Source organism: Mus musculus, chromosome 17 (genome assembly GCF_000001635.26).
Source record: "Mus musculus strain C57BL/6J chromosome 17, GRCm38.p6 C57BL/6J".
Classification (NCBI taxonomy): Eukaryota; Metazoa; Chordata; class Mammalia; order Rodentia; family Muridae; genus Mus; species Mus musculus.
Window position 1 is genome coordinate 19,786,290 of NC_000083.6, and position 17,030 is coordinate 19,803,319.

The window sequence follows — 17,030 nt, forward strand, 5'->3', positions numbered from 1 at the left end:
TGGTGATGTGATAGGATGCATGGGACAATTTCAATATTTTTGTATCTGTTGAGGCCTGTTTTGTGACCAATTATATGGTCAACTATGGAGAAGGTCCCATGCGGTGCTGAGAATAAGGTATATCCTTTTGTTTTAGAATAAAATGTTCTGTAAATATCTGTTAAGTCCATTTGTTTCATAAATTCTGTTAGTTTCACTGTGTCCCTGTTTAGTTTCTGTTTCCACAATCTGTCTATTGATGAAAGTGGTGTGTTGAAGTTTCCCACTATTATTGTGTGAGCTGCAATGTGTGCTTTGAGCTTTACTAAAGTGTCTTTAATGAATGGGGCTGCCCTTGCATTTGGAGCATAGATCTTCAGAATTGAGAGTTCCTCTTGGAGGATTTTACCTTTGATGAGTATGAAGTGTCCCTCCTTGTATTTTTTGATACCTTTGGGTTAGAAGTCGATTTTATTCGATATTAGAATGGCTACTCCAGCTTGTTTCTTCAGACTATTTGCTTGGAAAATTGTTTTCCAGCCTTTCACTCTGAGGTAGTGTCTGTCTTTTCTCCTGAGATGGGTTTCCTATAAGCAGAATAATGTTGGGTCCTGTTTGTGTAGCCAGTCTGTTAGTCTATGTCTTTTTATTGGGGATTTGAGTCCATTGATATTAAGAGATATTAAGGAAAAGTAATTGTTTCCTTTTATTTTTGTTGTTAGAGTTGGCATTCTGTTCTTGTGGCTGTCTTTTTTTGGTTTGTTGAGGGATTACTTTCTTGCTTTTTCTAGGGCGTGATTTCTGTCCTTGTATTTTTTTTTTTTCTGTTATTATCCTTTGAAGTGCTGGATTCGTGGTAAGATAATGTGTGAATTTGGTTTTGTGGTGGAATATCTTTGTTTCTCCATCTATGGTAATTGAGAGTTTGGCAGAATATAGTAGCCTGGGCTGGCATTTGTGTTATCTTAGTGTCTTTATAACATCTGTCCAGGCTCTTCTGGCTTTCATAATCTGTGGTGAAAAGTCTAGTGTAATTTTCATAGGCCTGGTTTTATATGTTACTTGACCTTTCTCCCTTACTGCTTTTAATATTCTCTCTTTATTCAGTACATTTGTTGTTCTGATTATGTGTTGGGAGGAATTTCTTTTCTGGTCCAGTCTATTTGGAGTTCTGTAGGCTTCTTGTATGTTCATGGGCATGTCATTCTTTAGGTTTGGGAGCTATTCTTCTCTAATTTTGTTGAAGATATTTGCTGGCCCTCTAAGTTGAAAATCTTCAGTCTCATCAACTCCTATTATCCGTAGGTTTGGTCTTCTCATTGTGTCCTGGATTTCCTGGATGTTTTGAGTTAGCATCTTTTTGCATTCTGTATTTTCTTCAATTGTTGTGCAGATGTTCTCTATGGAATCTTCTGCACCTGAGATTCTCTCTTCCATCTCTTGCATTCTGTTGCTGATGCTCGCATTTATGGTTCCAGATTTCTTTCCTAGGGTTTCTATCTCCAGCGTTGCCTCACTTTGGGTTTTCTTTATTGTGTTTACTTCCCTTTTTGTGTCTTGGATGGTTTTATTCAATTCCATCACCTGTTTGGTCGTGTTTTTCTGCAATTCTTTAAGGAATTTTTGTGTTTCCTCTTTAAGGTCTTCTATCTGTTTAGCTGTGTTCTCCTGTATTTCTTTATGTGAGTTATTAAAGTCCTTCTTGATGTCCTCTACCATCATCATGAGATATGCTTTTAAATCCAGGTCTTGCTTTTCAGGTGTGTTGGGGTGCCCAGGACTAGGTGGGGTGGGAGTGCTGCATTCTGATGATGGTGAGTGGTCTTGGTTCCTGTTAGTAAGATTCTTAAGTTTGCCTTTCGCTAAATGGTAATCTCTGAAGCTAGTTGTTATAGTTGTCTCTGGTTAGAGCTTGTTCCTCAGGTGACTCTGTTAGCCTCTATCAGCAGACCTGGGAAACTAGCTCTCTCCTTAGCTTCAGTTGTCAGAGTATTCTCTGCATGCAAGCTCTCTTCTTGCACAGAAGGTGCCCAAATATCTGGTGCTTGAACCTGCCTCCTGGCAGAGGTTGTGTTCCACTTACCAGAGGTTTTAAGATCCTGTATAGGGTCTTGTGAGGACCTTGGGGGTGTCCGGAATCTCCACAGGTGCTGGAGTGGAACAGAAGGGACTTGTGACCCTGATCAGGTCGGGTTATCTGTTTCCCTAGTTAATGCAGTTTGAGGTCCCACATGATTGGATTGGAGCAGAAGCTGTGTTCCACTCACCAGAGGTCTTAGGATCCCGAGGGGGATCCTGTGTGGCTCCTTGCGGGTATCTGAAGACTCTGCAGGCAAGGCACCCCGGTGCTGGAGTTTACCGGAAGGGACTTGTGCCTCATAATAATTTTTATGGTCATTGTGTGTCTTCACTTCCACTGAATTCAAGGAAGACAGAAGTTGATATGTGAGAAAGGGTTATTGATTCTGAGGGCATTGTTTTTGGTTTGGAGGAATATTGATTTTTGACTTGTTTTTTAAATGATAGTAGTGAATTCCTTTATGTGTTGCTTTATGAGCCAATCAAGGAAGAATAACAAAATATAAAAAAGTGTTGCTGAGTATAATTTGACGTGTGTGTTCCTGGCTCAAGTGGACAGACAGGAGATGAATACTAGTGTTTACTAGATATTGCTCTTTAATATCTTGGAAAAAAAGTGACCCTGAAGCTAAAGTGGAAGGTAATAAACTTATTCAAGTGGCAAAAAAATATCAACACAGCCTCATATTGACACTGGCTGTGGTTATTACTATTTAAGCATATGAAGATATATAAAGAAAGTTACAAAACCGGCACTGGTGTCACGTACCTTAAATCCAAGGAATTTGGAGGCAGAGGCAGGTGGATTTCTGAGTTCAAGGCCAGCCTGTTCTACAAGAGTGTGTTACTGAACAGCCAGGGATACACATAGAAACCTTGTCTCGAAAAAGGAAAAAAAAGAAAAAGGAAAATAAAAAGAAAAAAAAAAGGGAAAGAGAAAGAGAAAGAAAGAGAAGGATGAAAACAAAAAGGAAAAGAAAAAGAAAAAGGAAAAGGAAAAGGAAATGGAAATGAAAATGAAAATGAAAATGAAAATGAAAATGAAAATGAAAATGAAAATAAAAAAGTACAGACCTGAGAACTAAATATACACAACAGATTGAGGAGAAAATACTACTAAATACTGCCTTTGACCTATTTCCTGTGTTCAACTTAAAGGAAAGCTTCATGCTAAATGAAATAAAGGGAGCAAAACTCTCTGTCAAAATTCTACATAGCTATGCCTACAAATTGGGAAAGGAATTTATGGCCATCAACATTGTCTATAGGTAGTTTTTTTTTTTTTTTCCCGGATATCAAAATTTACAAAGTAATTTAAAACAACAAGAAGAGAAAAGTGGTAAAGATTTAATTTTTCAAGGGAGCAATGTTACTCACCTAGCATGGAATATATCTTGGCAGGTTCTGACACGTGGTTCTGGCACTAAAAGTCATGTGTTGAAGAAAGACATTCTGGCTTCATTCTCTGTAACTAAATCCATCAGTTAAGGCCAGGCTTATATAAGGGGTATCTGTGCATGGAGACTTAGAGGAGCCATTACGTCAAACTACAAAGGAGAAGTCTACAATGCTTCATGATGTTGAAGATGCAAGAACTGTGATATAACTGTCCAGGGGCACTGCTAACCGAGAATGGATAAAGCCAAAGATAAAGAAGTATTTTGATGTCAATTAGAGATGAAAGGAATTGGAGATGTAAAGCACATTTTGATATCAGACATGGAGTTGCAGAGTTTGTAGTTTGCTCAACTTGTTTTTCATCTTGCTTTGGTACAGTATTTCCTGACTATGTTCTTTTACCTCAAATTTGAAATGATATTGTAAATTCTGTGCCATGATATGTTGGAACTATATGACTACATTTTAATTGTAATTTTTCAGGCTTTTACATTGCATGGTAGCATAAATTTCAGAAAAGTCGTTTAATTTGTACTTCAAATAGACTTGAGGTTATTTTAGAGTATGGGAAATTAAAGTGGACTAAGTACATTATGCACTATTGTATGGCTACAATCCTATCAGGGTCAGGGAATGGAATGTAGTAGTTTGTACAGGAATGGCCCCAAAGACTATTCTGTATAGATGTTTTGACCGTACTGTGAGGCACAATTAGGATGTGTGTCCTTGTTGGAGTAAACACTGATTTGTTAGAGGAAGTGTGCCACTCTGTTGGAGGGATTTAACTACTGAGAAGAAGAAGTCTAGCCAGTGTGCTCCAATTTCTACTTTTTCTGCCTGCGGATTAAGATGTATAACACGCTCAAACTGAAGGAGGGAACTCAAGTGGGCATCAGCCTCATGATGGAAGAAATCGACGGGATGATAGTTCAAATGCGCTTAAAGGATAGCAAAACTGTATTAATTTCAAAGACGGAGTTGACCGATGTGCAGTTCCAGAAGCTAAGAAAGCACTTTGAGACAGACCGTTACCCTAATGAGGAAACTCTGCAGGCCTTCGCTGAGGAACTCAAACTACAGAAACACCTCATCAGATCCTGGTTCATCACTCAGCGTCACAGAATGAGGGGGTACAGACGGTTATTTATGCGCTACTACAGGGATTGGAAAACGTCCCGTGAGTACTCTACAACAAGAAGTTTCGACAGGCAGAAGAACTCCAAGGAGTGCTCTCAGAATGACCCTGGACTCCCCGAAGCGTTGGAAGCCTTGAAGAGGCTCAAGCTCTCTTCTGGGTATCAAAGCAGAGATGGCATGTCACAAGATTTCTGACTTTTCAACTTCTTGGTGGGGGCAGGCGTCTGTCTATGGGAGAAGGTATATTAATAATAAAGCGTGCATTCATAGAAAAAAAAAAGATGTATAACACTTAGATAATTTTGAAGACCATTTGTGCAGGTATACTGTCATGGTTCCCACCATGACAATAACAGACAAAAACTCTTAAATTGTAAGCCAGCTGCCATTAAATGTTTTCCTTTATGAGAGTAGTCATGTTCTTTGTGGCTCCTCATGTCAATAAAACACTAAGAACTCCCTCTTATATAGGGATTGTACTTCACGCCGAAATCCATTTTCCTTGCTTGTGTTTGTTTCACTTGAATATTCACAGTTCATTTAATGTTATTATATTTAATGTGAGTTCATAAATATAGCTTTTTTTTTGTGTTGAGAATTCATTTTTTCCCTGAGGTTATGGTTAACCTCTGGTTCTTAATTTATTTCCACTGCTTTTGACCTTAATTTTTAAGCACTGCGGGAGAAGAAATATTTATACAACAAAACCTTAATGAAAGTTTATTTTTCTGTGATCAACTGACTTTGACAGATACATTAAGTAATATTATTTTGTTGGTATGTATTTAGGGCCTTTCAGAGTAAAATGTATTTTTTTTCCACAAAAGATATTACTAAACAGATAAAGATTTGTTTCAGAGATTAGAACAAAAGAAGTGTGAGTTATTAACTTCATACATCCCAAAGAATATGAGTATATGCCTACAATACTGTGATCATATGGAGCGTATGAGAGAGAAACAAGAGAATCTTTATAGGTTTGCTGTGTAGAGATCTAGGCATATATAAAAATAAAACTAATAAATCCAACAGGCAGATATGCTGGTGCAAGTCTTTATTCCGAGTAGCCTGGAATAAAAGACAGGTGGGTATTTCTGAGTTCAATATCAGCCTGATATACACAATAACATACAATCAAGTAATATATACAGAGAGTTATTGAGTAAAGGAAGCAAGCAAGTGAGCATTAAATGAATGAAATGCATGAATGTATTAGTGCATTAATACAGAAACACATAATAATATTATATACTATAAGTAAATTGAATAGTTAGGAATCAACATTGTGTTTTCTTGACTTGAATTTATTCTTTCTGAACTATATACAACTGCATGCTCTAAGAGACATACATGCACACAGTCACACATAAAAACACCATAATATACACAATGATAAAAATGCAAAGGTCAAGGCACTGTACTCATTTAATGTCATCTATTCAGATACTTAAGCAGCCTTTTCTGATTCTTTCTATGACATTAGTAATTGCATGCGACCGTACTCAAAAAATTACATGAGACTAATAACTAGAAGGGTCACAGGCAATGTAATGAACTTCAGAATAGTATTTAAGATCTGTTTTTTTTAAAGCTGTTAAGTTGATAATAAAATAGTGGGTTTTCATATGTGAAGACTGCAGAAGGCCAAAGTTCTACATTCCAACAGATGTGTTCTTTGGGAGAAAGTAATTCCCGACTTATAAACAGAATGTGCTTAATCAATCTATGTAATATAAATAATATATTCTTTGAGAATCTATAAATAATGGCTAGTAATGGTAAAGGAGCTTACCTAAATCTATTTACCTAATGGAATTAATTTGGTCATGTTTAAAAAATTAAATTACATATTTTATAGATTTAAACTTAAACTATATAATTTACTGTCTTAAATATGTAGATAGATGTGGTAAATTTGATCATCTCCTTATGTGATTTTATGCCACTTTCACAGGTATAACTTTAAAAATTACAAGTATATTCTCGCTCTGCAATTTTCCATTGAGGAGATCAATAGGAATCCCAATCTATTACCCAACACATCTCTTGGTTTTGATTTCTACAATGTCAGATTCACTGAGAAGTATACTCTTGACAATGTTTTTATTTGGCTCACAGCTCTTGTGCATAGAAAGTATTTTCCTAATTACAATTGTAAAAAGAGAAATTTCACTGCAGCACTCACAGGAACATCATGGATAATATCTGCCCAAATAGGGACATTGCTTCAACTTTTTAAATTTCCACAGGTGAGAAAATTTGAATTGTGGGAACTGAGAGTCAGTTGTCTTTGTTAATATTAGATGAGTCTTTAAACTGAGTGATTGATCAATTATCAAAACATCAAAGAAATACACAGAACATGGAGTTAAATTTTGATTTCTCTCCCTTGTAAAATAAAGGTTGGATGTAGTAAATGTAATCCAGTAAGTCCTTGAGACTTACAGGTCTAATAAAAATTTCTGTTAAATGTAGTGACTGTAATATCCCATTAAAATGTTCTCCTGTCTTCTATTGCTTCAGAAATAAAATTTTGACTGATGTTAATATTCTTTCTCTTCTATCCAATTTACTTCAGATTACCTTTGGACCTTATGATCTTCTATTAAGTGACCATGGTCAGTATCCTTCTCTCTACCAGATGGCCCCTAAGGACACATCTCTTTCACTTGCCATTGTTTCATTGATGGCTCATTTTAGATGGTCATGGGTTGGTCTCATACTCCCTGATGACCACAAAGGAAATAATATTGTATCAGATTTTCGGGAGGAGATGGAGAGAAAAGGCATCTGCCTAGCTTTTGTAAAAATGATCCCAGCCACATGGACTTCACATTTTGCCAAATTCTGGGAACATATGGATGAGACAAATGTAACAATTGTTTATGGAGATGTTGATTCCCTAGAAGGTATAATGAGGAATATTGAACAAAGGTTATTGACACAGAATGTCTGGATCATGAACATTGAACATCATGTTATTGACAGAGCTGACTATTTCATGTTAGACTCATTCCATGGAAGCCTAATTTTTAAGCACAATTACAAAGAGAATTTTGAGTTTACCAAATTTATTCAAACAGTTAATCCTAATAAATACCCAGAAGATATTTATCTTCCTAAGCTGTGGCATTTGTTTTTCAAGTGCTCATTTGCTGACATTAATTGTAATGTTTTGGAAAACTGTCAAACCAATGCTTCTTTGGATGTATTCCCTCGTCACATATTTGATTTATCCATGAATGCAGAGAGCACAAGTATTTACAATGGTGTGTATGCTGTGGCTCACAGCCTCCATGAGATAAGACTTCAGCAACTTCAAATGCAACCATATGAAAATGGAGAAGGGATGGTGTTCTTTCCATGGCAGGTAATAACCTTTCTACTGTATTTTATTGTCAGCACTCTGGCATAAGTGATTTGCAGTAACACTGACTTAGGTATTATAAAATTCATTTATCTTGTCCAGAATTAAGAATTGTTTGTTTTTAATCTTTCCTGGAAGTCAATTCCAGTGAATGATGTTCTGAAATCGTGTGTAACATACCAGGAGCAAATATGCTTAGTCAAAATCAAGATCTTGTCATCAATATCTAGCTGTACAGACTTCTTACATTAATAGAGACAATTAATATACTCATTGCTTAATATATTTGTTACAAGAGAAAGTAAAACAGGAACACTTAAGTGAAACGATAGTTGGTTTACATAGAAATAATGCCTTTTAATCAATTTCTTGACATATTCTAAATGCAAATGAGTCTTGCTAGGCTTCAAAAAGTTGGTATTTTCATAAATCAGTTTTTCATTGATTGCTTACTTGAACTTGGTTTTCAATTTTCACTTGAAGACCAATAATAATGGTATTCTGAACACTTATGTTTTCACTTAGTCATCACTAATGGAATCTTCATAAATGTTGATGTTCACAGCAGAATTTAAAAACAATAAATACATTCTAAAACCAATGTTTTATTTTGTCCCTTGTGCAAAATTAAATATAAAATTATATATATTTTAAGCTTAACAGATTCCTGAAGGACACTGAAGTGAAAGACAAAAGGTGTTTAGATTGGAGACAGACAATAGATACAGAGTATGACATTCTTAATTTTTGGAATTTACCAAAGGGCCTTGGATTAAAAGTGAAAATAGGATCATTTTCTGCAAATGCTCCCCAGGGTCAAGAGTTGTCTTTATCTGAACAGATGATACAATGGCCAGAAATATTTTCAGAGGTGGGTTATATATTATGTCAATTCTTAGTGCCTATATTACTAACTTAATTATGTTTTCTAATATTGTAATGCTTTGCTCAAATTCCATGACAGTTTGATTATCAGTATAAAATAGCATAAAGTAATGCTAGTATGCTGGCTTTTGATTTTTCTTGAATCAGATCAGTGGAATTATATATTGTTCAATAAGTCCTCCACTGCTAACTCATATGAGGATTTGTTTTTCTCCATTTGAAAATAATTAGGGTTGTAACACAATGTAAAAGAAAAATTTCACCTCCAACTTACTCATGCGTTAATGTACTCTATAAAAATATCACTTGGGATTAACCTCATTGTCTTAGTCAGGGTTTCTATTCTTGCACAAACATCATGACCAAGAAACAAGTTAGGGAGGAAAGGGTTCATTCAGCTTACACTTCCATACTGCTGTTCATCACCAAGGAATTCAGGACTGGAACTCAAGCAGGTCAGGAAGCAGGAGCTGATACAGAGGCCATGGAGGGATATTCCATCCTGGGTTTCTTCCCCTGGCTTGCTCAGCCTGCTCTCTTATAGAACCCAAGACTACCAGTCCAGATATGGTCCACCCACCAGGAGCCTTTCCCCCTTGATCACTAATTGAGAAAAATGCCTTACATTTGAATCTCATGGAGGCATTTCCTCAACTGAAGCTCCTTTCTCTGTGATAACTCTAGCTGTGTCAAGTTGACACAAAACTAGCTAGTAAAATTGACCCCTTGTCAACTTGACACACAAACACATCACTAGTAAGTCTCGACCCTTACATTCTTGCTAATCCCCAAGATGTAAATAATTATAAACACCCCACAGTTTTTTAAATATTCTTAAAATTTCAATCTCTTTAAAATATCCATCTCTTTTAAAATCCAAATTCTTTAAAATTCAAAGTTTCTTAACTGTGGGCTCCACTAAAATACTTTCTTCCTTCAAGAAGGAAAAATATCAGGGCACAATTACAATCAAAAGCAAAAATTAAGCTCCAACTGTCCAATGTATGGGATCTAACTCACGATCTTCTGGGCTCCTCCAAGGGCTTGGGTCACTTCTCCAGCCATGCCCTTTGTAGCACATGCTTCATCCTCTAGGCTCCAGATGTCCTTAATTCACTGCTTCTGCTCTTGGTGGTCATCTCATGGTACTGGCATCTCCAAAACACTGCATGACCCCATTCAGTCCTTAGCTGTCAATTGCAACTGAGGCTGCACCTCCACCAATGGCCTTCCATGGCCTCTCACAGTTCTGAGCCTCAGCTGCTCTACATGACCCCTTCATGCCTTCAAAACCAGTACCACCTGGGTGACTCTTCCACATTACCAAGTCCAGCCACAGCACAAGGTACAACTTTGGCTATCTCTGGAACACAGCCTCTGTGCTTTCAGAAAACACATCCCAGAAAATATCACCTCAATGATGCTTGTCTCTTCTTAATGACTGCTAATTTCTTAGCTCTAGCTAACCAGCATTAATAGTCCAAGTAATGCAAAGGTTTTGCTTTAGTAGTTCGGGTATCTTGTTTATCATAGCTGACTCTTCAGCCTGAGCTAACCAGAACCACAGAATCTTCACAATTCAAACTAGCAATGGCCCTGAAAAGAGTCTTTAATTTTCCCTCTAAAATTTCACTAGACAGACCTCCATCTTCTGCACTATTTTCAACATTATGTTCCAACCTCCTACACAACATCTCACAGAGTTCTTAACAGCAAATGGATCTTCTAGCCCAAAGTTCCAAAGTCCTTCCACAATCTTCCCCAAAACATGGTCAGGTTTTCACAGGAATACCCCACTTCTGGTAGCAATTTGTCTTAGTCAGGGTTTCTATTTCTGCACAAACACCATGACCAAGAAAAGGTTGGGGAGGAAAGGCTTCATTCAGCTTAAACTTCCATACTGCTGTTCATCACCAAGGAAGTTAGAACTGGAACTCAAGCAGGTCAGGAAGCAGGAACTGATGCAGAGGCCATGGAGGGATGTTTCTTATTGGCTTGATTCCCCTGGCTTGCTCAGCCTGCTCTCTTATAGAACCCAAGACTACCAACCCAGAGATGGTCCCACCCACAAGGGACCTTTCCCCTTGATCACTAATCACTTGAAAAACATGCCTTACAGTTGAATCTCATGGAATCATTTCCTCAACTGAAGCTCTTATCTCTGTGATAACTCCAGCTATGTCAAGGTGACAAAAAACTAACCAGTACAATCATTAAAAAATATCACATATTTTTTATGTATATTCAAAAACCATGACCAAATATTTCTTTTATAAGAAACACTAAAGTTTTTTATGGTTCTTGAAGTAACAGAATCTACAAATTCCCAACCACTGTGCCATAATGTCATTCGAAAATAAATTCCCCTACAGTTTTGGTGAGTATATAATGTCACCAAAACCAGAAATAAGCATGCATATGCTTTATCCTATATGGAATATTTTTCTTTTATAATACCATATAAGAACTTCATTAGCATTCCTTAATTTCCTTTGATTCTCAATATGTCCTACCTCATCCAATGTTTAATAATAACTTAAAAGTACTAGCAGGACAATTTGAGGGTGCGGAGCGTCATATTTAAAATGCAAGATTTACATATGTATGATGGTACAGATGATATGATATCCTCTGAATTCAAAAAGCATTGACTACTTTAGATCTTTTCTATCTTCTCTGTAATTGTGACATTTGTAAAATAAATAGTGACATTTAAATTGAACTGAAGCTTTTCACCTTAGGTAAATTCATCTATATGTTTTATCAAATAAACTTATGTACAAATTCATGGTTTTTTGCGTCCATGAAATTATAAATCCTATCAAATTTACAGTCAAGATTCACAATAATGGTGGAAATTGTGATGATCAACACAGGTGTCAGAAAATACGAAGATAGTATTAGACTAGATGGATCACATTGACTCCTAAATCATGTTGCTAATCACTAATGTTCAAAAAATTGCCCGTAAGTTTTTAAGGTTCCAAATATTTTAACACTATGATAATTCTTAGATGAAAATTTTAAAATATTTTTCTTCTCAAGGTCATAATCCTTTACTGCTTTTTAAAGTATCTTTTTAAATATTTTATTGGTTACTTCATTTATTTACATTTAAATATTTCCCTTCCTGGTTTCCCATCCACCAATACCCTATTTCATCCCCCTTCCCTGCTGCTTCCCTTCAATTAGGATGCTGCTCCCATCCCCCTCCCTACTCCTGTCTCACTGCCATAGCTAGCAATCCAGGAATCAATCCAAGAGAGGACCAAGGGCCTCCCCTCCCACTGATGCCAGATATGGCCATTCTCTGCTACCTATGCTGCTGTAGCATTGGATGTATCCATGTGCATTCTTTGGTTGGTGGTTTACTCCCTGTGAGGGCTGGGGGTTCCGCTGCATTGATATTTTTTTTTACTATGGGGTCACAAAGGCTTTCAGCTTCTTCAGTGCTTAACTGCTCGACTGGGGTCCTTGTACTCAGGTTGTTGGGTACAAGCATCCTTATCTATATTGGTAAGATAACTCTTAGGAGATAGTTATCTAGCCCCAGTCAGAAAGCACTTCTTGGCATCAACAATAGTGTCTGGGTTTGGAAGTTGCATATCTATGGATCACTAAATGGGGCAGTCTCTGGATTACCTTTCCTTCAGTCTCTGCTCCACTCTTTGTCCCTGTATTTTCTTTATGTAGGAGCAATTCCAGGTTAATATTTTTGAAATGTTTAATGCCCCCATCCTTAATCCCGGGGCTTTGCCTAACCTGTGGATATGGTCTCAACAGGTTATCTTTACTATTTATGGAGTATATAAACTAATGTCATTATCAATGGATCCTGGGAGTCTCTTGCTTTCCTGGAATCTATGACTTTATGGTAACTACCGCAATTTACCCATTCCTTATTAATACAAAGGTCCTGTTAAATAACTCTAAGGGTGAATAACAATACTCCTGCCTTCTGTGTATGACCTTCAAAAACTCTGTTTTTATGTTTTTTTCATAAAACACAAACATTAGATAACATTCTTCTCATTCTTCTCAGATCCCCCAGTCTGTGTGCAGTGAGAGTTGTGAGCCTGGATTCAGGAAAGTAGCCTTGGAGGGCAAGGCCATCTGCTGCTACAAGTGCACTCCTTGTGGAGACAACGAGATTTCTAATGAGACAGGTAAATGCAGATATAATGGAAAACTTTATATTTCTCCACAGAATTCAACTTGGGTGTTCTGCGTTTCTGGGTTAATATCCACTTCTCAGTGAGTGCATATCTAATGACATCTTTGGTGATTAGGTTATCTCACTAAGGTTGTTATTCTCCAGAAACATCCATTGTTTTAATAGCTGAGTAGTATTCCATTGTGTAAATGTACCACATTTTCTGTATCCATTCTTCTTTTGAGGGATATCTGGGTTCTTAAATATATTAGTAAATAAAAAAGACATGAGTATAGTCATATACAATTATTTTTAATTTTTCCTTTTTTGTTTTTTGTTTGTTTGTTTTCTGTTGTTGTTGTTTTTTGAGACAAGGGTTTTCTGTGTAGCCTTGGCTGTCCTGGAACTCACTGTGAAGACCAGGCTGGCCTCGAACTCAGAAATCTGCCTGCCTCTCCCTCCCATGTGTTGGGATTAAAGGAGTGTACCACCACACCGGCTCAAAATGCCTTCTTTTTTATTAGATACTTTCTTTTCTACATTTCAAATGTTATCCCGTTTCCCAGTTTTCCCTCCTAAAATCCCTTATCCCTTCACACTCCACCTTCTCACCAAACAACCTATTCCAATTTCCTGGCCCTGGCATTTCCTTATAATGGGGCATAGAGTTTGCAAAGGACCAAGGGTCTCTCCACCCATTAATGACTGACTAGGCAATCCTAGGCTAATTATGAAGCTGGAGCCATGAGTCCCACCATGTGTACTCTTTGTGGAGGTCCCAGGGAACTCTGGACATACTGGTTAATTCATATTGTTGTTGCTATATGGTACTACAAACACCTTCATCTCCATGGGTCCTTTCTCTAGCTACTTTATTGTGGACCCTGTGCTCCATCCAATGGATGGCTGTAAACATCCATTTATGTATTTGTCAGGCACTAGCAGAACTTCTCAGAAGATAGCTATATAAGGCTACTTTCAGCAAGCACTTGTTGGTATCCACAATAGTGCCTAGGTTTGGTGATTGTATATGGGATGATCCCCAGGTATGGTAGTCCTGAATGGTCATTCTTTCAGTCTCTGCTCTATTCTTTGTCTCCAACTACTTCCATTGGTATTTTATTGAAGTATCCATATTTTGATCTTCCTTCTTGAGTTTCATTCAGTTTGTGATATGTTTCTTAGGTAATCTGAGCTTTTGGGACAATATCCACTTAGCAGTGAGTGCATATCATGTGTGTTCTTTTGTGACTGGGTTACCTCAAGCAGGATGACATCATCCAGCTACATGTATTTGCCTGTGTACATAAATTCATTGTTTTTAATAGCTAAGTAGTACTGCATTGTGTAAATGTACCACATTTTCTGTATCCATTCTTCTGTTAAGGGACATCTGGGATCTTTTCAGCTTCTGACTATTATAAATAAGACTGGCATGAACATAGTGGAGCATGTCTTCTTATCATAAGTTGAAACATATTCTGGATATATGCCTATGGGTGCTATTTCTGGGTCCTCAGGTGGTAATATGTCCAATTTTCTGAGGAACTGCCATATTGATTTCCAGAGTGGTTGTACCATCTTGCAATCCTACCAGCAATGGAGGAGTGCTATTCTTTCTCCACAACCTAGTAAGCATCTGCTGTCACCTGAGGTTTTATTCTTAGGCATTCTGACTGATTTGAGGTAGAATCTCAGGGTTTTTTGATATGCATTTCCGTGAATACTAAGGATGTTAAACATTTCTTTAGGTTCTTCTCAGCCATTCAGAATTCCTCATTTGAGAATTCTTTGTTTGAGTCTCTACCCCATTTTTTAAAAGTTTATTTGGTTCTTTGGAGTCTAACTTTGTGAGTTCTTTGTACATATTGATTATCAGCTCTGTATCAGATGTAGGAGTCATAAATATGTTTTCTCAATCTGTTGGTTGCTGTTTTGTCCTATTTTCAGTGTCCTTTGACTTACAGAAGCTTTGCAATTTAACAATGTCCCATTTGTCAGTTCTTGATTATAGAGAATAAGCTATTAGTGTTCTGTTCAGGGAATTTTCCTCTGTGCACATGTGCTCAAGGTTCTTCCCCCCTTTCTTTTCGATTAGAATCAGTGTATCTGGTTTTATATGGAGTTCCTTGATTCACTTGGATTTGAACATTGTACAATGGATCAATTTGCATTTTTCTACATGCTAACTGCCAGTTGAGCCAGCAACATTTGTTGAAAATGCTCTCTTTTTTCCACTGAATTATTTTATCTCCTTTGTCAAACATCAAGTGAGCATAGGTATGTGGGTTCCTTTCTGGGTGTTCAATTCTATTCCATTGATCTACCTGCCTGTCACTGTACAAATGCTATGCAGTTTTTCTCACACAATTGCTCTGTAGTACTGCTTGAGTTCAGGGATGGTGATTCCACCTGTTGTTATTTTATTCTTGAGAATAGTTTTCAATGTCCTAGGATTTTTGTTATTCCAGATGAATTTGCAAATTGCTCTATCTCTGTGAAATATTGAGTTGGAATTTTGATTGGGATTGTAGTGAATCTATAGATTCCTTTTGGCAAGTTGGCCATTTTTACTATTTTAATCCTTCCAACTCATTAGGTCGGGAGTTCTTTCCATCTTCTGATATATTCTTCAATTTCTGTCTTCAGAGACTTTAATTTCTTATCTTGCAGATATTTCACTTGTTAAGTTAGAGTTACAACAAGTTGTTTTATATTATTTGTGACTATTGTGAATAGTGTTGCTGTCTTATTTCTCTCTTAGCCTGTTTATCCTTTATATAGAGGAATGCTACTGATTTGTTTGAGTTAATTTTAAATCCAGCTACTTTGCTGAAGTTGTTTATCAGGTGTCGGAGTTCTCTGGTTGAATTGTTCGGGTCACTTATGGATAATATCATTCTACATCTGCAAATAGTGATATTTTGACTTCTTCCTTGTATTCTTTGATCTCCTTTTTTTTTTTTCTAACTTCTCTGGCTAGGATTTCAAGTACTATATTGAATATGTAGCGAGAGAGTGGGCAGCCATGTCTAGTCCCTGATTTAAGTGGGATTACTTAACTTTCTCTCCATTTAATTTGATGTTGGCTACTGGTTTGCTGTATATCGCTTTTAATATGATTAGGTATGGGCCTTGAATTCCTGATCTTTCCAACCCTTTTATCATGAAGTGGTGTGAGATTTTGTCAAATGGTTTCTCAGAATCTAAGGAGACCATCAAATTTTTGTTTGTTTGTTTGTTTTTCATACTGGGTTGCTTTGATGTATTTCCATATATTGAACCATTCCTCCATCACTGGGATGAAGCCTACTTATTCATGATGGATGAACATTTTGATCTGTTCTTGGATTCATTTTGCAAGAATTTTATTGAGTAATTTTGCATCAACATTCATAAGGGAAGTTGGTCTGAATTTCTCAGTCTGTGTGCAGTGAGAGTTTTAGGCCTGGATTCAGGAAAGTAACCCTGGAGAGCAAGGTCATGTGATGTTACAAGTATACTCATGTGCAAATATTGAGATTTTTAATGAGAGATAAAAATAGATATTATGGAATCCCACCCCCCACTGGATAACAATGTGCTAGCAAGTGAAAAAGATCTGAGTAGAAGTCATATTTGAACATATTATTTCTTCTTTAAAGGACATTAAGTGTAATATTTATCACCATCCACTTTATTTTTTTTTAATTTTTTATTAGGTATTTTCCTCATTTACATTTCCAACGCTATCCCAAGAGTTCCCCATACCCACGCCCCCACTCCCCTACCCACCCACTCCTATTTCTTGGCCCTGGAGTTCCCCTGTACTGGGGCATATTAAGTGCGCAAGTCCAATGGGCGTCTCTTTCCAGTGATGGCCAACTAGGCCATCTTTTGATAAATTTGCAGCTAGAGTCAAGAGCTCCGGGGTACTGGTTAGTTCATAATGTTGTTCTGCCTATAGGGTTGCAGATCCCTTTAGCTCCTTGGTTACATTCTCTAGCTCCTCCATTGGGAGCCCTGTGATCCATCCAGTAGCTGACTGTGAGC

General features: G+C 37.1%; 1 protein-coding gene across 1 annotated transcript in view; it reads left to right on the forward strand.

Moving 5' to 3' along the window:
- Window positions 1–17,030, forward strand: part of Vmn2r103 (vomeronasal 2, receptor 103) — a 39,174-nt gene that overhangs the window by 12,927 nt on the left and 9,217 nt on the right. The window contains exons 2-5 of the mRNA NM_001104565.1: window positions 6,548–6,842; window positions 7,172–7,963; window positions 8,616–8,831; window positions 12,888–13,011. Of these exons, the coding sequence (NP_001098035.1) occupies window positions 6,548–6,842; window positions 7,172–7,963; window positions 8,616–8,831; window positions 12,888–13,011 (1,427 nt within the window). The remainder of the gene's footprint in view (window positions 1–6,547; window positions 6,843–7,171; window positions 7,964–8,615; window positions 8,832–12,887; window positions 13,012–17,030) is intronic.